At 38.0% G+C, this 22,300-nt stretch overlaps 1 protein-coding gene across 4 annotated transcripts; it reads left to right on the top strand.

Moving 5' to 3' along the window:
- The first annotated feature begins 3,544 nt into the window (after window positions 1-3,544).
- On the top strand, window positions 3,545-21,678 carry LOC111337199 (transmembrane protease serine 9). Of its 4 annotated transcripts, XM_022943468.2 has the most exons (19): window positions 3,545-3,606; window positions 4,552-4,646; window positions 4,867-4,961; window positions 5,353-5,597; window positions 6,735-6,842; window positions 7,224-7,478; window positions 8,050-8,106; window positions 8,409-8,543; window positions 9,134-9,375; window positions 10,994-11,096; window positions 11,706-11,813; window positions 14,612-14,743; window positions 16,816-17,057; window positions 17,184-17,271; window positions 17,917-17,946; window positions 18,672-18,701; window positions 19,860-20,052; window positions 20,569-20,718; window positions 21,173-21,678. In XM_022943468.2, exons 1-19 carry the CDS (start codon window positions 3,564-3,566, stop codon window positions 21,564-21,566), a joined length of 2,745 nt encoding a protein of 914 aa, XP_022799203.2. In that variant the 5' UTR covers window positions 3,545-3,563; the 3' UTR covers window positions 21,567-21,678. The 4 variants fall into 4 exon arrangements, with proteins under 4 accessions (XP_022799203.2, XP_022799204.2, XP_088586521.1 ...); XM_022943469.2 differs by lacking the exon at window positions 18,672-18,701; XM_088730395.1 differs by lacking the exon at window positions 17,917-17,946.
- Window positions 21,679-22,300: the final 622 nt, after the last annotated feature.

Raw genomic sequence — 22,300 nt, forward strand, 5'->3', positions numbered from 1 at the left:
AAGAGAACCTAGTCAAGAACATCTTTGGCGACCTATTTATGACCGTGCATGTTGGAATAACTAATTTTTAGACCTCGACAATTCCATTTTAACCGACAGAGAATGTGCACGAGTTCGGACAATTTTGGAATTAAAGTATCTTGCAAACATGTATGAGACTAGGAATCTTTCTCAGAAAAATAACCTTTCTATCTTTTTTTTTTTCGTGCGCTATCGCGCTACAATTTTTAAAAGGTTTACCTTGGAGACTTATAAAAGCAAAAGAAAACTTTTTTTCTTTCGTGCGCTATCACGGTGCATATTTTTAAGGGGTTCACCTTGGAGACTAGAAGATTTAATCAGATATTATCAAAACCCTGGTTACATTTTTTTCCCAAAAAAGCTTGTTCAGTTACAACAAGGATTACAATGGGATTTGAGGTGTTTTTGTCAGTTGATTGTGTTAGTACAAAATACAGGTGTTAAAAAAAATATTTAATTTCTTTACTTTGCTTTGTTAAAGCAGATGTTTCAGTAATCGCGCAGGAATCTTTTTTTAGTTCAGAAACTGACTCAAAACAATTGTATTGATTAAATATAGACTTAGGACAGGTTACTGATTAAAGTCTAGATTGTGCAATAGCTGACGAAACTTTTAAGACAGATCAAAAATTAACTTATCTGATCGATCAGCTGCAAGACTTTTAGCCGCAGATCATCGGTGAAGAATTCGTAAATTCAAAAACATTGAGATCATGGCAGGGAGCAAAATACCTACGAAGAAGACAACAAAAATGGCTCTGGGGGTGGAAATTGAAAGCCTTCAGGTACTTAAAATTGATGAAATAAAGCAATGTCAATCAAATTAATTCTAAAAGGTACTTGGTAATATGTCGGCTGTACATACTTTAAGATTGATATCAATTAAGTCGGTTTTAATTGAAAAATAAATTATGTCTTAAAGTTGAAGACAACTTGCGGAAGGTGACCAACAACTTATATCAAGCCCTTGTCCAATTGTGTACTTCTGAAACGATTATTGAAAAGCTTTGCTCGTCCTCCATAGTTCTAATTTTAAATCAGTGACGGTTTGTCACTTGTCCCTTCGGGATATTTTTTCTATTATATTAGAGTTGTAGACTGGAGGACTTAAAGCAATACTTGAGGAGAACCATGAAAGCATGTGAGGTGGAATTTCGCCACAACGGCAAATGACTCGCAGATTCTTTGCAAGCAATTTTCGACAGCTAAGTTTTTTAAGCGTTAATTTTCATTAATTACTCTCTATTTTTGATTTCATTTCTAATCTCGTCATTGCTGTGTAATAAAATAAAAATCCGTTTCCGCGGAGTTACTACAAGACAGAATAATAACATGAAGCTTTGAAATATTTTAGAGACAAAAAAAGATAAAATGTAAGCTGTGAAAAACATCTCCACAGGCGTCTGTAAACAACCATCGTCCAGAAACCATAACTCAACACAAATTGAAGAACAAACCTTTGATCAAAATGATCATTTTAACTCAGCCCTGGAACAGCTAAGCAAAATTTGAAAAAATAGAATCTGTTTTTTTTCTCTTCTGTTTGTAAATCAAAGATCATGTCAGCATTTTACACTAATGCACTGTGCTTGAAGAATGACAACGAATGATTACCAAATGCAATCTGATGCTTCTACGTATGTTTGAATTTTTTGAAGGATCCACATTGGAAGCTCGACGTCTACATTTTTAAAAATTCCTTATCAAATATTATTGACTTTCCTTCAAGATTTCTTAAAAAAAGCTTTTTGTCACTCCTTTAATTTACAAAACAAGCATAATGATTGACAGGTAAAAAGAGAGTAGGGAGCTGTTATCAGTCTATGTGTTTGTATAAAATACAGACTCATACTAGAATTGATTAATTCTCTTTACCACTTTATTGAAACAGGTGAATAAAGGGGGTAAGTTTCTAAAGAAACTGTGCTGCTGCGTCGGTGGGGGTAACAATATAATTTGGTAATATCAACTAAGTTGAAATTTTAAATTGGCCACCGCAAATTAAAGAGTTAAAAAGCTGACGTTTCGAGCGTGAACCCCTCGTCAGAGCGAGTGCACAACGAAGGGGTAACGCTCGAAACGTCAGCTTTTTAACTCTTTACGGTGACCAATTTACAATTTCAACTTAGTTGATATTACCAAATCATATTGAAACAGGTGATTCAAATTCTAAGCCCTCTTGAGCAGGGACAACTCAGTAGTACATCTTCTGTCTTGTTTTTGTTCTGCACTTGATGTGATTAGATATGTATTAAAAACTGGTCGTTAATATGAATCTTTTACCATTTTGAATTGCGCAATAGCAAGCAAAAACCTTTTAGCATTGTTGCCGGAAGATGGAAATCAACGACCTTTGTCAGATATAAGCAGCCGGGGATAATCCAGCAAATATAATATTTTTTTTAATTTGAAACCGAGGGTAAAACAAAAAGAAGAGAGTGGGATTGTATCAGAGTGGGCGAATTCAAGATTGAAAAGGAAGCTGATATCATGAACATCGCAGTTGAAATCAATTTTATTATCGTTACTCGTTCATAGAATTTGATATTTGACCACGTCGGCTGTATTAACTTTAAGGATGATTTTAATTCAGTTCATTTTAATTCAACTACAGCTGGCGATCCCTCTAATTGCTGATAAATTGCCGACCGATACATGATATTTACTAATCGTCCAGTTGTATACATCATAAGCGACTTTTGCAAAGCTTTTCTCAGTTCATAATTGATTTAATTTTATTAAGTAGCAGAATTTTCAATGGAGATTGATGATCACCGGCTGTCGCTAGATATATTTTTCTCCTACATTGGATTTTCAGACTGGAGTATATAAAGACTTAATGTTGAAGAAAAATTTCAATATGTTAAGTGAATTTTATTCTAAAAACAGAAGGCTCGGCTATTTCCTGTTGGATAAAATGTGTTTTTCCTAATCATAATCGTTTATTTTTAATTTCCAAACAATTTCCTTCTATCTTTTTCTTGTTCGGAGCAGTTAATGGCCGGAAAAATAACATTAGGCAATGATAATTTAAAAAGGAAAACAAGGGGACGAAGACACGTCCAGAGGCGTCTGCAAATAATCTTTGACTTCAAGTATAGTTTAACCGAAGCTAAACAATGTGTTCTTTCAATTATCAATTTACGTTAATTTTTAACTGTGGAACAGCTATACGAACTAAACCCATTCAGAATCTGTTTTTTTTTTAGACTGTATCAATACTTTTAGATTAAAAACAATTATACTAAGAATAGGAAATCCTATTCTGTTTAGTCAGACTTCAAGTGGCTTTTAAATCTTACAAAAGCCGCATAAATCGGTGCTTTAACGTTTCAATTCTACGAAACATCCCAAAAGCAGGTAATGTTTGTAATTGTTTCTTTTGTGGGCAGTAAAAATATTTATACACCATGGCCAAATTTTAGCAATCATTCATTTGCTAACAAAAATATTTGTTGATAATTTGCGTTTTGGGTTAGATGCATGGGTATAAATAAATTCCTGAGGGGAAAATTTTTGCAGTCATCTTTGATACAGTGAAGATGATTTTTCTGGTGTTATTGCTGTTGGGATCTTCAGCTAAGGGTAAGAAAATGTTTCAAACACATCATAGTCCATCAAATTTTATTTTTCATTCTGGTACGAGCTATTTGAGCGAAGCTTCCTGATAGTAACAACCTCTTTGAAGTTACAAAAAAAAATTAGCTTTTCATCGGCACGGCTGCTTGAGGGTATTTTATCTCTTGTTTCTTTGATGAGCGAAAGATATCACCATTCGCATCTCATTTTACGTTTGTTTTTTTCCCCACTAAATAGAATACCACATACTAACGCACTTTTTTGTCAGCCTTGTCGTCACATTTGAATCTTTTTTTCTCGTTGAAAAGATACATCCTTTTTTTTTCATTCCTTTCTTCACTCATCGTTTGCTTTTTTTCTTGTTTAAAAAAAATACCAAAAGCGAGAAAATTTTGAGTTTTATTCCTGTCATCATTATAGGCAATCTCGTACATTTGAATAGGATGGTAAATCTTGTGCTCAGTCGTAGAATAAGGAGGGAGTTTATTCATTTTTTGAGCATGTGAGAGCAACGACTTACCACTTACATACAGAGGCCATGCACCAGTTCCCTGTATCACATGCGTCCTGCATACTGTCAAGTTGGGAACAACAGTAACAAAAGTTTCACTTGTGTTGATCTCAGAGTCGATCTTATTTGGGATCGAGCTATTATTATTATTATGCAGTATACACGTTTGGATGCTAGTGAGCTAAGCAAGATAGGGCGAAAATTCGTAACCTATCTGCATGACAGGACTGTTAACTATAATAATATCTAATACTACTTAAATATAAATGATCAATATAAAACGAATTATTATTATTATTATTATTATTATCATTATTTTTTCCTTTTTCGTACTCATGTGACTATGAGAGGACAGAAGAATGAAGTCATCGATCTTGTGTCAATCTATTTACTTCACTGGATCAGTCAGGTAAAGCTTGTTTGTGCGTCTTTCTTCGCAGGGCAGCAGCCGCCGCCGCCATGTGGCAGTACGCCTATTGTTCAGTCGCGAGTTATTGGAGGACAAGATGCGAAACCTGGGGCTTGGCCATGGCAGGTAAGGCCTGTGGCAGCACGGTTACGTCCGTGTCCTTTTGTGAATGCCCGTAATTCACTCTACGAGCAAGCCTAGAAAGAAGGTCACAAAATCAAATGACTGATCTCTTAACACATGTCGCAGCCTTCTTTTTCTGTAAATGTGACAGCCTTCCCACCGTAGGCTTTGTACTGCAGAGAAACGTAACACCTTATTCACGTCATCGTTCCTCCTTTAACAGATAGCTCTGAAGCGCAATGGAAGGTTCATCTGCGGAGGATCGCTGATTTCTGATGCATGGGTGATTACAGCCGCCCATTGCATAGCAGGGAGTTCGTAAGTATTCAGTTGCAGTTTTCATGAACATGGTACCAATAATTTATAATTCCATTTCAGAGCTATCTGCCTGGCTGTTAGAAGAGCAAAACTAATGTAGTTTTTTCCATTTATTTTTCTTCATGGTGCTACGATTACTATGATCACTGCTGTAAAATCAATCTCTCCTTGAATGTCTGGAAAAAATTAATAAAGACTGGCCTTACGGGCTTAAATCCCGGGGAAAACGCCTCATACACGTTTCTTACACCAGTAAATAGCGTACTTATTTAACAGAAGCCTTGTAGGATCGAAAATTATTTTATTTCCCTCTTTAAAGCCTCACTTGCATTAGGCAAAATAACAGTTAACACCACTGCATCTTGTAATTTTATTTGTTTTGTGTCATTAGAAACCCTGCTTCATACAAAGTTGTTGTCGGCGATCACAATCGAAACACAAACGAAGGAACAGAGGAAGAGGTTGGGGCTCGAAGAGTAATTGGCCACCCATCATACAACAGACCCAGCCGAATCAACAATGATATAGCTTTGATTCAACTGTCCACACCAGTGAAGCTTTCTCAGAGGGTGAATCCCATTTGCTTGCCATCGCACGACTCAGATGTACCAACTGGATCAAAATGTTACATCACAGGTCAGTCAAATTGCCACCATAGTTTGGGTACGTAGCTGACCCCAAAAGTGAAGCTCCGAATATCTTGATCTTCCTTCCAGCTTTAGGTCATTATAATTAAAAGTAATCCCGGACAGGTCATCAGATTTCAACCAATCAACGTGCGACGCGCAAAAACATTTGGGGGTCCATTTATTCGTCACCATCTGGCGAAACGAAATTCACATGTGGTCAGAACAACATTGGCTTTTCTGTGAATTACAGCTCACTGTGTACTTCACTGCCCTTGTTAAAAATATTGTAATACTCTAGTGCAGTAAAGAGACATCAGATACTGCTCGAGGGCAATTTAATTGGACAAGATGTATCAGTGCACTTCTGACAACGTATATGCTTTTGCCATATATGAGTTTTCAGACTCGCTTTTGAAGTTTTGCAACTCAATATTTAGCGATAAAAACGAGCGATAAAAAATATGAACGACGTTTCGACCGCTCCACGGTCATTTTCAAGTTAGAGTTCATGAGTACATTTCAGCATATATACGATTTCCGAAACAATGGAATGAAAGTAAAAGCTAAGTATTTACATATTAGCAATAGAGCTAATAACTTATAACAAAGAGTAAACATTAAGTGTAAATAAGCGGTGAAAAAGATAAAAATTAATTTATATGAAGTGTTAAGCAAACACTTCATATTAATTGAACTCTAACTTGAAAATGACCGTAGAGTGGTCTAAACGTCGTTCATATTTTTTATCGCTCGTTTTTATCACTAAATGTTTTAGTAAGAACTTATTGCTACCCAATAGTTTTAGAAATAGGCAACTTACTCTGAATCTTTGCAATTGGAAGTTTGATAATCACCAAACTGAATACATGTATAAGTTCATATCACCCAATCACCACCTTTCGTTTTGCTTACGTACGAGCTCCTGATACTGTTCAACATTCAACTTTCCAGTATCCGATTTCTATATAGTTATCAACGACGGAACGCAGACGTACCAATCTCATTAAAATATTTTTAAAATACTGTAGAAAGTAGGACATATCTTTAAATCTTAATCCCCATATTATAATCTTACAAATAACGTGGCATTCGCAAGTTTATCAACTTCAGTTGATCGCTTCAATGATTGAATATTTGTTATTAGGTTGGGGAAAAATCAAACATCCAGGAAGTTCGTATCACATCTTACAGCAGGCCATGATGCCAGTGATCGACAACGCAAAATGCAAACAAAAGATCAGCCAATCCGGAGGTATGTTATCAAAATTGAGATAATGTAGTTAGTAGTTAATTAAACATTAATGAAAAGGTGAAAGCTGTATACAAACATTGCGAAGAGACTAAAATCATGGAAAATGAAGGCTCAGGCAGGACTTGAGTCGGCATGACCTTTCCGTAAGATCGTTATCGATATATTTCTTCCCTTGAGATCGTCATTTTGTAGGTGAAATATATGTTTTTGACGATTTCAGGCTTTCATAAATTGATGACTTTTTATTCGTTACTTCCTTTTATCATAACAAGAGTGTCTGAAATTTTTAACTCTCGCTAGGCCCTTAAGACGATATCTTGCCATGAAGAAAATTATGAAAAAATAAAACTAATTTTGCTTTCATTTTGAATTCACTCTTAGTGACAATACCTTTTACTCCCCAAATGCTTTGCGCGGGCGTCGAGAACACCATTCTGAGTGGTTGTCATGGTGACAGTGGAGGTCCTTATGTGTGTCTAAACTCAGACATGAAAACTTACACCCTGCATGGTGCTGTCAGTTGGGGATCTGGACAATGTAATGCCAGGCAAATCTTCACTGTGTTTGCCCGAGTGACAAAATTCCGAGCTTGGATCAAACAGCACACTAATTTAGATGGTGGGGGAGGAGGAGGAGGTTTGCAACAATTTTGAATCATTTTATTTCCTTAAACAGCCTCAAACAATTTTCATCATGTCATCATCATGGTTATTACCATCATCTCTGTTCTCACTATTATCGTTATCATTATTACATTATTGTCGTTATCATTATCTTATTAATCATTATCATCATGTGATGAGGTATGTGATGTGATAACCTTTAAAAATTAAGGATATCCCACTCAGTGACGAGGTTGGTATCCAGAGGGGCGGCCATAATGTTAAAACGAAAAATTCTGCCGTACCCTAAAAATCACTAATTGCCTATAAAAACAACAAAATATATTCCAAAACTAAGATGCAATAAAAAGATACAATAAACGATTAAAAGTGTGTTTACATGCAATGTCGTTGTTGCTGCAACCTCTTGCAAAAATAAAACGAGTGTAACGTGTTCACTTTAGTAAGAGATTTGTATTATTGCACATTTTTGCAATTAATTGGCTAGCCTGGTTTATTGGTACTTCTTATTTAAAGCACAATTGTTATATAAAAGATATATAAGGATGAGACGGTATTGACCTTGTGTGTGTTTACGTGGACAGTTGGTTCACCACCGCCGCCAGCAACCCCGCCGGTTCCAACAACCCCTGGGAACATTGGTAAGAGAGATATGTTGGAATTAAGCTGTGGAATTAGCAGCTAGCTTAAGTACTGTCAATAACATCGACACAGCAAAATTGAACAGTTTCAGTTTGTTATCAGATCGGAGCAATTTTGAAACATGTTTCTGTCACACTGTCACGACTTGAAAAATCATCAAATACTCAAAGAAAGGAATATGCACTTTCTAAACCAAACTGTACGTCTGTGATGGCCTTGTAAAGTTAGAGGTCCATCTCATTTTTATTGTTATCTTTATTAATTCTGCGGTGGTGTGACTTTTTTGGCTTGTCTCCAACAGAGTTCTCCTGCAACTTTGATGATGGAGGTTTGTGTGGATTTTCTCAACCAACAAATGACAAGTTTGACTGGACTGTTAGATCAGGAAGTACATCTTCGATCGGGACTGGGCCAAGTGCAGATGCCTCTGGAAATGGTAAAATGATAAATTTGAAATAAATTTATGCGCATGTCTTGAACTTTAAATGAGACAACACTGCTTCCCCTACAAACAGATGAAGGTTCTCTTCAATATATGTCACTCATTTGCACAATCACACAATTCGAATGGGTCGGAAGAATATCTGAAGTGCTATTGAATATTACGAGTTAGCATCACAAAAGTGAGCCAGTGTTTTCCATTATTTTCATAAAATTTTTCGGCATTGCAGATATTCCCATATGAAGTATTCGTTACGCGCACTAGCGACTTTTTCTTCGGACTCTTGCTATCCTTCTCCCTACCCTTAAGGGTAAAAAGGGCGGCCGAGTGATGAGCACTACATTTGCAGTGCTAAATTTTCGTCTCATGTTCGATTTCAACGTCTCTCTTGAAACTTGAGGCAACGAGTTTGTCTTTTATCACCTAAAATTTGTAACTCGCTTCTTTTTTTATCAAAATTATTCGCTTTACTTGTTTGTTCGACCCCTACCAGTCTTGCCGCGAGCACTGTAAGCAGTCTTCAGGCAATTGGATCTTTATGGGCCACCTCTTTTTAATCAAGATGATTTGCCTATTCTCTGCAGGAAAATATGTATATATCGAAACGTCTTCTCCAAGAGTATCAGGGGACAATGCTAAGCTTATAAAAAGCGGTTTGTCCTTCAGAACGAAGAAATGTTTGTCGTTCTACTATCACATGTACGGAGATTCCATGGGAACATTGAACGTGTTTGTGGGGCAACGGAAAATATTTACTAAGTCGGGTAACCAGGGAAATCAGTGGAAAAAAGCATCAGTCGATGTGACTGACGCTAGTGCATCAGAGGTAAGGTCCAAATAAATAACCAATTGTCTTCTTATTAGTTTGTAACACACTAAGCATTCTACCGAGTAGATTAAGCAGCCTAACAAACTTTAAGAAGCTAATGCAAAAAGAGTTAATGAAATTGTTACTGAGTGAGCAAAAAAATTACTTAGCTTTAACAAATGATCTAATTTATCATTTATTTAGTAGCTGCAGAGGCCCGTAAGTAAATACAGAAGCTAAGCGACGTATCTATTGTATAACTGCCTTACTCACAATCGATGACCACTTTTGCAATTCCTCAAGGTCATACCTTTGCTTTAAGTGTTTTACTCAATTTTTTCATCCATCGGTCATGCATTGGGGTTGAAGTAAGGAAGTCGGAGCATGTGATGGCAAGGGGAATTCCCAGGTCGGGGACACACAAGCAATTTTTAAACGAGCATTGATGGAGCTATCAGAGGGTCACTCAATAAAGAAAAGTTGACGTTCACATTTACTCTATCGGCCTCTTCAAACCATCGAAAATACGAAAATAAAAGGCATAGTTTATGGCACGCACCATGTTAAATACTTCAGTTACGCGATTAAATGCCGCGAATTGTGTAAACTTTCAAGGTTGTCGACATGGCGTTTATTCATGGGCGGTGCTCTTTTCAATATCACAACTCTTGACGAAGGCACAGAATGGGCTTTAGGTCGCACCAGGTGTTTCGGATATTAAAATTAGGAAATGGCTTTGCAAGGCTGTTCTTGTTTATGGGAAAACAATGTGACAACCATGCTATGGAATTTTGTTATATGTACAAAATGTGGATATTGAAGCATGTGATATAGCTGGGTCCGTAACACATATTCTTGACAAATAGTAATAACAATAATAATAATAATAATAATAATAATAATAATAGTAAGGTTTTTATGAGCGCATTTAAGGATCTTAATGCACTTACATAGCATAATAAAATTAAAATATAACAATGATACTAAGTCAGTAGTACCTACACTAACAAAAATAAAGTTAAATGGGATAAAAACCTATGTTGCGTTTCACAATACTAAGAATAAAATTTCCGGAATAGGAATGTTTTAAGGGCAGATTTTAAAGAGGAAAGAGAAGCTGCAGATTTAAGAAAATCAGGAAGAGTATTCCATAATGTAGGTGCACAGAAGGAGAACACGCGTTCACCATTGTCACGGAATTTATAGTGGGAACAGTAAGAAGTGATTTGGAAGGTGAACGTAGAGTACGTGGTGTATGATATTCTTGTAACAGGGACGACAAATAGACCGGAGAAAGTCCATGAAGAATCTTAAAAGTAATAAGAATAACTTTAAACATTATACGTAATTCAACTAGCAGCCAGTGTAGTTTTTGAAGAGCAGATTTGATGTGATCATATTGTTCAGATCCGGTAATAAGACGTGCTGCAGTGCTGCAGACGAATATGAGCATGAATTTCACATCATGAAAGGGAGTATTTAAAAGTTGACAAGAAAATCAGGTACAAGGGCCAAGATTTTTTTTTTTTTTTTTTTTTAAAGAAGCACCTCAAGTTCGGATGAGGAGCTCAATACCTCAGTCACAATTCAAGTTTAATGAAAAGCTTGATTATAATGCGGTTACCTTTCATTTCAGTTGATATTTGAGGGCATACGTGGAAGTAGTTACAGAGGAGATGCTGCCATTGACAACGTGGTGCTGATGGAATGTGGAAGCGGCGGAGGAGGAGGGGGCTGTGGTGAGTCACTTAAAGAAGAATCATCATACAGACAGATCAATGCCAGTAATTAACAATTAGATTGTAAGCTCAAGATTTTCATCGCGTCATAGTTGATGAAGCCGGAGCCCAAATCGATGATTACGCGTAGAAATCGAGGGCCAATAGTATAATTTCTCTAAAACATTAATCTACTTGTCGATCACAACTTAACAGCGAGAAGAGGTCATGTTTTTAGTTTATCTCGTTTACAACTGAAAACTACTCACTCAAGGAGAAGATATTGAGTAGCGTAGCCAATCAGATTGCAGCACTGTTGTTAGAACGCTCGTTCGGTAGATTTATACTACGTTTTTAGATCCCAAAGAGTAACAAAATTAACCTATAAAAAATTGTAAAATATGCTTAAAGTTCGTTTACGAAAGCTTTCATTTTAAATATTTCTAAGTTGTCTGATTGTTTTCCTGAGGCTTAGCCAAAGCTTACCATTTCTTTTCCAATCTCTCGGTCATCAGCTTGGCTAGACCCGAAGAATTGCCAGGCAAATTACCTCCATGCAATCCCTAGTTTTCGCTTTACTTTCCGGTACTATTTTTCTATTTATTCACTCACTTATTCCATTTCTGTCAGGATCTCCACCCCCTCCAACAACGGCTGCACCCTTTCCAACAACGGCTGCACCCCCTCCAACAACGGCTGCACCTCCTCCAACAACGGCTGCACCCCCTCCCCCATCTGGTAAGTGTTTCTTTCGCATATTTATAAAATCATAATTGCAAGACGCCAAAGCACTGAAAATTTATTTCTTATATTTTTCGTGTGTATGTATCAAGATCTTTAGGCAGTAACCGTTTCGTCGTAACACTGGCAGGTCTCAAACCCAAAGAAAGTACATCTGATCTGATTGATGCTCTCCTTTTCCTTCGAACAAACAATCAGTCAGGTTGTTTTAACGAATAGGCTGATAATGGAAATTGGTCACCTTAGAGAGTTTCTAAGGCGGACTTTTCGAGCTTTAGCGCTTTGTCAGCGCAAAATTTCAAACAACCGAGAGTAAAAGGGTGGCGATTGCTGCACGACAATGGAGGTGAAACAGCTAACATATGTTTCTAATAGGTCTTTCAGTGTTTTGTGAATTGTAAAAGGAAAATCCGGCACAGTTTTGTGGTTTCGCTTTCTGGGTGTTTGGCTATCAGTATCATAACTGATCAAAAAAGGCATAATAAGATAAAAAGAAAAAGACAGTAACGAGAGCAACAACAACAAAAACAATAAGGAAACCAAAAATTACTCTGATCGTTCACTATTAACTTCAATTTTGATGATAGCCTCCATTGATTTTCAGAACTTTTTGGATACATTCATTTAATTGCATTCAGGGGCGCAGCTAGCTTTTCAACTTGTTGTAAGCCATCACCAGAAATCGGGGACATTTCGAGCACGTTACGAAATGTCAGCGGTATATCGTATTACAGACAATTCAATATGCCGCCGATGGAAGTGAAGTGAACAAGTAACTCTTTATTTTCGTAAAACTCCACGAGAGGAAGGCCTGGTAGCTTTCTATCCCAGAAAGCCAAAGGAGACGTCAAAACAAGGAAAATAGCGGCCAAGTTGTGCAGTTACTGGGACTTGTATCTTTCGTGTTCATCCTTCCTAAAATTGGGTTATTTGAAAATGGCGTATTTGGCTTTTGAGCTCTGTGAAAATACGAGGAGTTTCCCGGCTGGAGGAAAATTTATGGGCCAACATGTTCGACCGTTTACGAGCGATTTAGTTGGGCAAACTTTTTCAGAATGCATATCGATCTACGCAGTCGAATCTTCACAAGGTTGTTCCCACGACAAAAGAATTGTAACACCAAGTCGAAGCAGATTTTAAGAGTTTGTATGGGAAAATGGAGTCAGAATTATGAGTTTACTCGTGTACCTTTGGAAAAGGTAGGCTTGAATTTGAGTATTTCTTTTTCGTAGCGATGGACGCTTTAAATGATGCAGGCTGCATTTCTAAGTAAGTAGCGAAAGAATATCCCATTCTTAGACAGCTATTTTGAAAAAAAAATATTTTCCCATACATTTTCTTATACTGTTTCGGCGCCATTTTGCTTGTAATACGAGAACCGCCTCCGTCATGTTGTCCCAAATTTCTGGCAATGCCTATTCCGTCCGAAAACTAATTTTTTGTCTCAGCATTTGCAGGAGTTTTATCATGAAAAAGTCAAGCGGGTGGAAAAAAATTGTAGGCCCGGGCCTACAGGGCTATAGGTTAGCTACACCCTTGGCATTTTGTCTTTCTGCGCTAAAAATTACACCATATTCTTACGATAGGGACGAAGAAGCAGCAAAGTAAGCGAACTTTTTTTACCTAAAAATCTTCTGGTTTTGCGCTTTTGCATGATATTCAACCAAGTTCGTTGATTTTTCTTTTTCCCTTTAGCAACAACAACTGCTCAACCTACACCACCATCAGATATGCTGGTTTTGGTCTCACCAGCAGTGAAATATATTGAGGAATATAGAAATATACAAGGGTAGAGTTAAGCAAGCATGCGCTTGTCACGGAGAGTGGCAATCTTATACTAACGTGAGAGAGAGAAACATTGATGCTACATGCATTCAGCTTGAACTTTCGGAACCTCTTAAAAGGACTATATTTTCCAGCACCCAGTGGGGACCAATCTGCAAACGGTTAAACACTAAAAGTAATAAGTATTGCTACCTGCAAAAAATGCAATTTTGATTGTGTGGTCCGCTTTCGGAAACTTTTTTTAGAAAAAAACGGTGTGATAAACTTCAGCCTATCTCTTTCCTAGCCCACAGATTTCTATCCATTGTTTAAGCCGAAAAACTAGAGATGATTTAAGCCAAAGAAAATTTTTTGTTTTCGAAACCACCCTGTTTTGGAGAAACTCAAGTTGCTATGGTTTATGTTATCATTTCCATATCTGTCCAAATTTTTTTTACCTACGTGTTGTGCTTTATCCTTGCTCGCCTTCAAATTGCTCTCAAGTGCAAACATTATTTAGATTCTAGATTCACAGTTGAGATCAAACTAAGCTTCCACGGCTATTTTTACATGGCTTGTAAGGTCATTTGAATACTACAATGATAACTCTTCAAATCCTAAATAAATTTTGTCGTGAATGGATGCTTTTTTCTTTTTCTTCTTTCTTTCTTCCGTTTTATGGAACTGAAAAAAGAGGGTTTCAATGGGGTTAACCGTTAGCCGTAAACCGTCCAAAAAATTTAGCTGCTAGGCGTCAAACCGCACTGACAAATTTTAACCGATGGCCATAAAAATAGTTGACCGCAAAAAAAAATTGGTGGCAACTGAGGAACGATATAAGCCGTTAGCCGTGAAATAACCAACATTGTGACCATAAGTCTCAAAGGCCATTAACCTATTGAGACACTATGAAAAAGAACGTCAAGTGCGGATTATGTATTAATGCGGATGTGGCAGTCTAATGATTATGGTTTTTGTTTTATACAAGGTAGAAGAAATCTATTAAATATACTTTTTTTTTTCTAAAACAGTTAGTTGTGACTTTGAATCATCGATGTGCAGCTTTGTACAGGGGACAAATGACGATTTCGATTGGACACGTAAGAGTGGACCCACCCCATCCAGGAATACGGGGCCCAGCGGTGACCACACCAGCGGCAGTGGTTTGTAGAGTTCTTAATAAACCTTTTCCTTGCTTTTTAGCGAGTTTTAAGTTCCAGCTCAGATTCTATTATCGTTTCTTGTACTATATATTCAGATGAGTTAGTCCTTTAAACCAATTAGGAAGGAAAAAGTGCCGATTTCAAAGGGATAACTGAGAATTGCAAGAAAAACTTGTAAAGGCTAGATCTGCGAGGTTGTAAGCACAGCTCTCGGTGACCACTATCTGTCATAAATTTATCGCAGGAGGTTATTGTTAGTTCGATGGCTAAGTTGAGAGCCGATAAAGCCTCTGGGCCCGACAGAGTTGCTGCAAAACTTTTAAAGTTTGCCGGTGACTCAATTATTCCATCTTTATTGTCTGTTTTTCAAATAAGCGCCACCTGCAACAGTGTACCGGTTACTTGGAAGGCTGCAAACATCTCAGCTCTCTATAAAAGTGACGATGAAACTGTTAAGCAAAATTACAGGCCTATTTCGTTATTAAGTGTACCAGGAAAACTGATGGAGTCTATGGTGGCGTCAAGTATTACCACGCATGTCACTGAACAAGGACTTGGGAACCCTCACCAGTGGGCGTATAAAAAAGGTCATTCCACCGAGCTGTTGTTAGTGAAGATAACGGATGACTGGAGACAAGCGATCGACAAGAAACATGTTGTAGGCGTGGTTTTTGTAGACTTTCGTAAGGCGTTTGACGCGATTCCCCACTCCATTCTGCTCCGAAAACTTCAAAGTCTTGGTGTAGCTGGGGACTTATGGTGTTGGATAAGGGATTACCTCTGTGGAAGAACGCAAGTAACGACGATTAATGGGTGTCAATCTCAAGCTATGCCAGTTACTTTTGGTGTACCTCAAGGGTCGGTGCTGGACCCTACCCTGTTTTCCATCTTCTGTAATGATCTGCCCAATATCACTGAGGGGATAGATGGAGACCCACAGCTTCACATGTACGCAGACGATACCACCGTCTATGTCTCGGCTCCGACCCATGATCTGGTGGCCTCCAAGTTGAATGAAGTACTAGCAAGGCTATATACATGGTGTTGCGAGAACTGTCTCACTCCACATCCCACCAAGATGGAATATATATTGCTTGGTGGACGCGGAAAATTTACTGGGCCAAAACAAGTTAATAAGATGGGTGATTATGTTATCGAGGAGGTTGTTTCTACAAGATGCCTAGGTGTTCAGATAGATAATGCTCTTAAATGGGATCATCATGTATCGGAGTTAGCTAAGTCATATACGCAGAAGTTGAATTTACTTAAATCCTTGTATTTCCTGCCTAAACAGGCAAGAACTGATTTCTATTTTAAGGTTATTCTGCCGTCTGTGACATATGGTATGTCAGTTTGGGGCTCTTGTGGTCGAGTATTTTTCTCAAGCTTAGAATCTATACATGTTAGAGCGGCGAAAATAATATTTAACTTGGATTGGTGTACTTCAAGCAAGGAGGTTCTTGCCACAGTAAAATGGAATACCTTAGAGATTATGTATGAGAAACGATTACTAATCTTAGCGCATCAGCCTTATTATCATCTTTTACCATGTCCTATGAACCGTCGCTTTGAAAAGTATGTAAGTAGCTACGACTTCAGAAGGAAAATGACATTTCAGTTACCTAGACCTAAGACCGATATGGTCAAGAAATCATGCTCATACAAGTCAATTACTTGGTGGAACGCTCTGGAAAATCAAATGAGATCAATTCAAGACGTTGACGCTTTTAAAAAACCACTCAAGTGTATTTTTAAGCCACGTATTTTTATTGTTGAAAATATGTAGAAATCTTACATTAGTCTTCTTATAATTAGATAGGAATTTAGTTTTATTGTATTTAGTTAGAAATTTAGATCTATTGTTCGTACACGACCACATCAGCTTTTGCTGAATATTTTTTTTATCGTCTTTAAATAAATGCTGCTGTTGTTGTAGTTGTTGTCGAAATAGCAAGCAAGCAAGCAAGCAAGCCATTCATATGATGTAACGGACGATTCAATAAGCTCTTTTCCCCGCTTTCCACCATCTTCTTGGAGTAGGCAATCAATTATCCTTTTTTGCTTGTTTGTAGGATACTACATATACATAGAGACATCAAGTCCTCGAAGACGTGGAGATTTAGCGAGCCTGGAAAGTCCTAAACTGCTCTTCAATGGACGCATGTGTCTTGAGTTTTATTATCATATGTATGGCGCAGCTGTTGCATCACTTGAAGTGTTCATAGATAATAAACTTGTCTTCAATGAAAGTGGGAACAAGGGCAATCAGTGGCTTAAAGCAGAGGTTAATGTCGATCTCACGGGAATGTACGAGGTAATTACACATATTTGGGTACTTCGATTCTAGACCAAAGAGAACCAAACACATCTGTGGTTTTTCTCAGTTCAAATTGTTTGAGGTGTTGTTAGTGAACTGGCTTATTTTTCATAAAACCCTTAGATTACATTTAAAGCGAAAAGAGGCGACAGCTGGAATGGTGATATCGCAATTGATGATGTCACATTTTCATCGGGAGCTTGTGCCTCAGGTATGTACAGCTTATATTCCAGCAAAAGTATGCATATCATTTCAAAATTAATTCATATAGGCACGACCTTTTGCTTGATAAAAATGGATGAATAACATATACAAATAAAAGCGTCAGAGATGGTCCTTGAAGAATGTTGTATTTAGATCGAGAGCCTGTCATAAGTGTCAGTTTTCATCTACAGTAGTCCAGAAAAAATTTAGGAGGTCCAACTTGTGAAGTATATGCAGTGACGAAAAGGGAACACTAGTTGACGAAAGACTTGTAACTTCTTTTGTATAAAACGCCCGTGCTCTGATAAGGGAGGCGGGGAAGGAGGGGAAGACTGGGAGGTCCCCAGATCCCTCAACACTTACGCGTCCCAGTCGGAGCTCGGCGCCTAAGCCCTTTTTTAAGCTGTGGAAAATGCCTTTTTAATACCCTTAGTTACCAATCTCAATTGTGGCACGACATATTCTTCATAATACATTTAGCGATTGCCCTACACTTAAGTTGAAACAAAAATTCGTATATAGGGAATTGTGGGAATTGCATCTCATGCTTGAATAAGATAATTAGAATTTCAAATAATTGGCTCTTTTCTTTTCGAATTCTTTCTTTGTTACTAGTAATTGATTGACTTTTCCATTTTGATTTCTTTCCCAGTAACTCCACCGCCTCCAACGCCTTCGCTTGGTGAGAGCTTATTTGATCGTTGCTTTTGTTATTGTCACAGCTATGTATCGTCTTATCTTTACTCCTATCAAACATAAATGGTATGTACAGCTTATATTCCAGCAAAAGTATGCATATCATTTCAAAATTAATTCATATAGGCACGACCTTTTGCTTGATAAAAATGGATGAATAACATATACAAATAAAAGCGTCAGAGATGGTCCTTGAAGAATGTTGTATTTAGATCGAGAGCCTGTCATAAGTGTCAGTTTTCATCTACAGTAGTCCAGAAAAAATTTAGGAGGTCCAACTTGTGAAGTATATGCAGTGACGAAAAGGGAACACTAGTTGACGAAAGACTTGTAACTTCTTTTGTATAAAACGCCCGTGCTCTGATAAGGGAGGCGGGGAAGGAGGGGAAGACTGGGAGGTCCCCAGATCCCTCAACACTTACGCGTCCCAGTCGGAGCTCGGCGCCTAAGCCCTTTTTTAAGCTGTGGAAAATGCCTTTTTAATATCCTTAGTTACCAATCTCAATTGTGGCACGACATATTCTTCATAATACATTTAGCGATTGCCCTACACTTAAGTTGAAACAGAAATTCGTATATAGGGAATTGTGGGAATTGCATCTCATGCTTGAATAAGATAATTAGAATTTCAAATAATTGGCTCTTTTCTTTTCGAATTCTTTCTTTGTTACTAGTAATTGATTGACTTTTCCATTTTGATTTCTTTCCCAGTAACTCCACCGCCTCCAACGCCTTCGCTTGGTGAGAGCTTATTTGATCGTTGCTTTTGTTATTGTCACAGCTATGTATCGTCTTATCTTTACTCCTATCGAACATAAATGGTTCGTATGTAAGAACATGTTGAATAATAATTTAACAACATAAATGACACTTATAAAGGGTCATTTAAAATGAAAATTAACAGAGAGAGCCGGGATTAGCTGCTAAAGCATCAACGGTGCTCACAAAAGCTTCAACTACTTACTAGACTAGTCTGGAAAACACATGACGTCCTTGAAACAAATCTGATGTGAAACCAAAATAAATCTGGACGTCGACTTTGCAATTGTCTCTCTCGCTTTTTCGCGCTTCGGGTAGATTACATGCATTTTCTTGGGTTCTCGTTCATTTATGACAATAATTTTGCATCAAGTGTTAATTTTTTTGGCTATGGGCATAATTCTGGTTTTGGCTCAATGACACTCTATCCAAAACATGTCACATTTTTCAATGCATTTGCTCATCCATGGCTATTTATGAACAAGGAATTCATATTGATCCATACGCACTTTCCGGAGATCTTAAACAGATTCTTGCAATGGATTACCATTCTCTGAGGTATTCCATGCTGTTACCTTAAAGCTGCCATTGTTCAAGGTTTAGCAGACGATGATTTTCTTCTGCACAAACGGAAAAATAAACTAATTCCCATTAAAATCAAACAATATGTTTGCTCGATATATAGGATGGTAGGATATTCTGGGGAATAATTCGATTTCCAGTGTTTTAAGAGAACGAACCTCTAACGATTACCACAGTTGTACTATCACATGCTATATAAACAATTCGGCCGAATCTCGCGTGGCATCAATGCAGAGTCATTTAACCTCGTCCTATTCCCCTGGGCGACAATGAAGGCGCGGTCATTGGGTGAGAAGAAAACGCACTACTCTGGTACATTAAAATGTAAAAGACGGGAGGATGATGCAATGTTTCAATCATATTCGCTCAAATTGCATCTAAGGTATCAATGTCGCCATGAAAAAGATAGCGGCTTATCATTGACTAAAAGGTTGTCATTTGACACATGCATGTTAATCGCGTTGGCACCCTTGGAAGTGCTCAGAGCTAAGTACTAACGATGCAATTCGAACAAGAAGCTTACCGTGTCCCCTTCTCTTTTAATACTTTGGTTCAAAGGTTCTTGCGGTATCCGCCCACAAAGTAGGATCGTTGGTGGTGTCGCTGCTAAACACGGTGACTGGCCATGGCAGGTTCAGTTACGTACCACAAGTGGCTTTCCTTATTGTGGAGGTTCCCTTGTCAGTCCCCAGTGGGTCGTTACGGCCACTCACTGTGTCAGCGGTAAATCTCCAAGTTCCATCATCGTAAGGTAAACCACCTCTTAAAATCTTCATTTAGCGGTACTTTATCGAATCCAATGTAGAACTCAAAAAGACGACCGAACACTTCCTATTATCGTAAAGAAAATCAATACCCTGGCAAAGGATGAACATGGTCTCAAAAGTACAGTTTTAAATTTCAAGTATAGGTGCATTCAAAATAATCTGGCGCAAAGATAACATGTCACTAGATATGTTAATATCAATGTGGAAAGAGTTTTGCTTAGTGCAAATAAAGATGTTTCGAGTCTGTTTCGATGCTTTGCTAAAAAGGGCATTGAATCTCGACACATCTTCGAGAAAGAGAACGTTAGCTTCTTCTTCTTCATTGGAGTTCACTGTTCATAAGTCATGAATCATCTCTTGCGAACAGCATTCAGTTCCATCTCCTTTAATCACATCAAGATACTCTTGACTAAAATCGACTTAGAAATGGAAAAATAACCCAGTGCGACAAAATACCTTATAGCTAGTGGCTTTATTTTATTTTTCGTTTTATTATTTAGAGCTGGTGCCCACAGACGTGTTAATAATATTGGTTTTGAGCAGGACTTCAGAGTGAGCAAAGTGATCACTCATCCATCTTATCACAAGCCAACAAGATATGCTCACGACATCGCTTTACTTAAATTGCAAAAACCAGCTCAGCGTAACAGGTCTAGTAAACACGAATATTAACCTACTCGCTTTTAACATCTCACCTGTTTGATGGCACAAAATAATCAAATTCTGGCAGTAAAGGGGAGCACGTTTTGATTATAACACACGGATATGTAAGAAGTACAGGTTTAACTAAATTTTTACACAAATTAATCAAAACTTTTCGTTCACTGCAGCATGTTTCTTATAGCATAACATGGACATATGAAGGAAACTCTCTAATTATACACGTAAACAATATGTATTATCACAGAAAACGCCCCAAGGAAGATGGACAGCTAAATTCATAATAAGGGCTTCTGCGAAGAAAAGTTCCTAAAAAATTGTAAGGTTTTTTATTCAAGCATCTATGTTTGTTTTGGAAGCTTATGACTTCATTCATTTAGCTACAAAGATGGTCTCTCTATCCACACAGTCACCTAACGCTGACTGAAGATTTTTCGTCTTTAGGTATGTTAACCTGGTATGTCTTCCTGATGCCGTCGCCGAACCAACTGACGGTACCAGATGCTGGATCACGGGCTGGGGCCGACTTGCTTCTGGGGGTGCTACGCCTGACTATCTTCAACAGGTTCAGGTTCCAGTGGTCAGTCGTGCTCGTTGTGATAGAGCCTACCCAGGGAAGATTCATGACTCCATGATCTGTGCAGGTCTGGACCAAGGAGGAATAGACTCCTGTCAGGGGGATAGTGGGGGACCAATGGTTTGTGAGACCAGAGGGAAGTACTATCTGCATGGCGCTACCAGCTGGGGTTATGGATGTGCTAGCCCTGGCAAGTTTGGTGTCTACGCTAAAGTGAAAAACCTGTTGAAATGGCTCAACACTGAGATGTCTAAGAACTAATACAAGGATAAGTTGACTGATGGTGCATATTGGTGCTCTTTTAGTAGAGAAGGAAAAAGGGGATAGAATTGTGTAGTTACTGAGGGAAAATAAAGGCATTCAAAAAGAATCACCCACAGGTCTGCTCTCTTTCCTTCATAAATTTATATTTGTCCAGAAAAACACAAAAGAATTTAAAAACTAATATTTGGTAGAAAGGTCAACGTGTTTTACGCCTACCGTGACATACGTAAACGTATTCAAAGATCTTCATAAAAGAATAAACTCGTGAATAATGGTACAATTGAAACAGCTGGGGCTGCTGTTCTCCACTACCTACTTCGATGGGAGATACATCATGTTTCGGGGGGAGGGGGTGGTTTTCGATTTAAAGATAGATTCGTAACTCATCCCGATCAATGATAAGTACAGCTCTCGTTTGACCGAAGTTGACCATGTAAAGGTGACACATAATCTTGTGCGTCATCTGGACACCTCTTTTCTGGTTATCCATTCATTACCACAATTAATTCTGAGCGACTTGTAGAACATAATTGCTGGCCATGATATGCACTTAAAAACGCGAGGAGCTTTGTTAGCTTTATTGACAGCGTTCAAGTTTAGGGCTCAATGAAGTCGTGCTCGCTGTGATGAAGCCTAGCCAAGGAAGACTAATGACTCTATGATCTGCGTAGGCCTGGACTGTTGGTTTTTGAGACTGAAAGGAGACTATCTACATGGGGTCACAGTGTTTA

Source organism: Stylophora pistillata, chromosome 1 (assembly GCF_964205215.1).
Source record: "Stylophora pistillata chromosome 1, jaStyPist1.2, whole genome shotgun sequence".
Taxonomy (NCBI): domain Eukaryota; kingdom Metazoa; phylum Cnidaria; class Anthozoa; order Scleractinia; family Pocilloporidae; genus Stylophora; species Stylophora pistillata.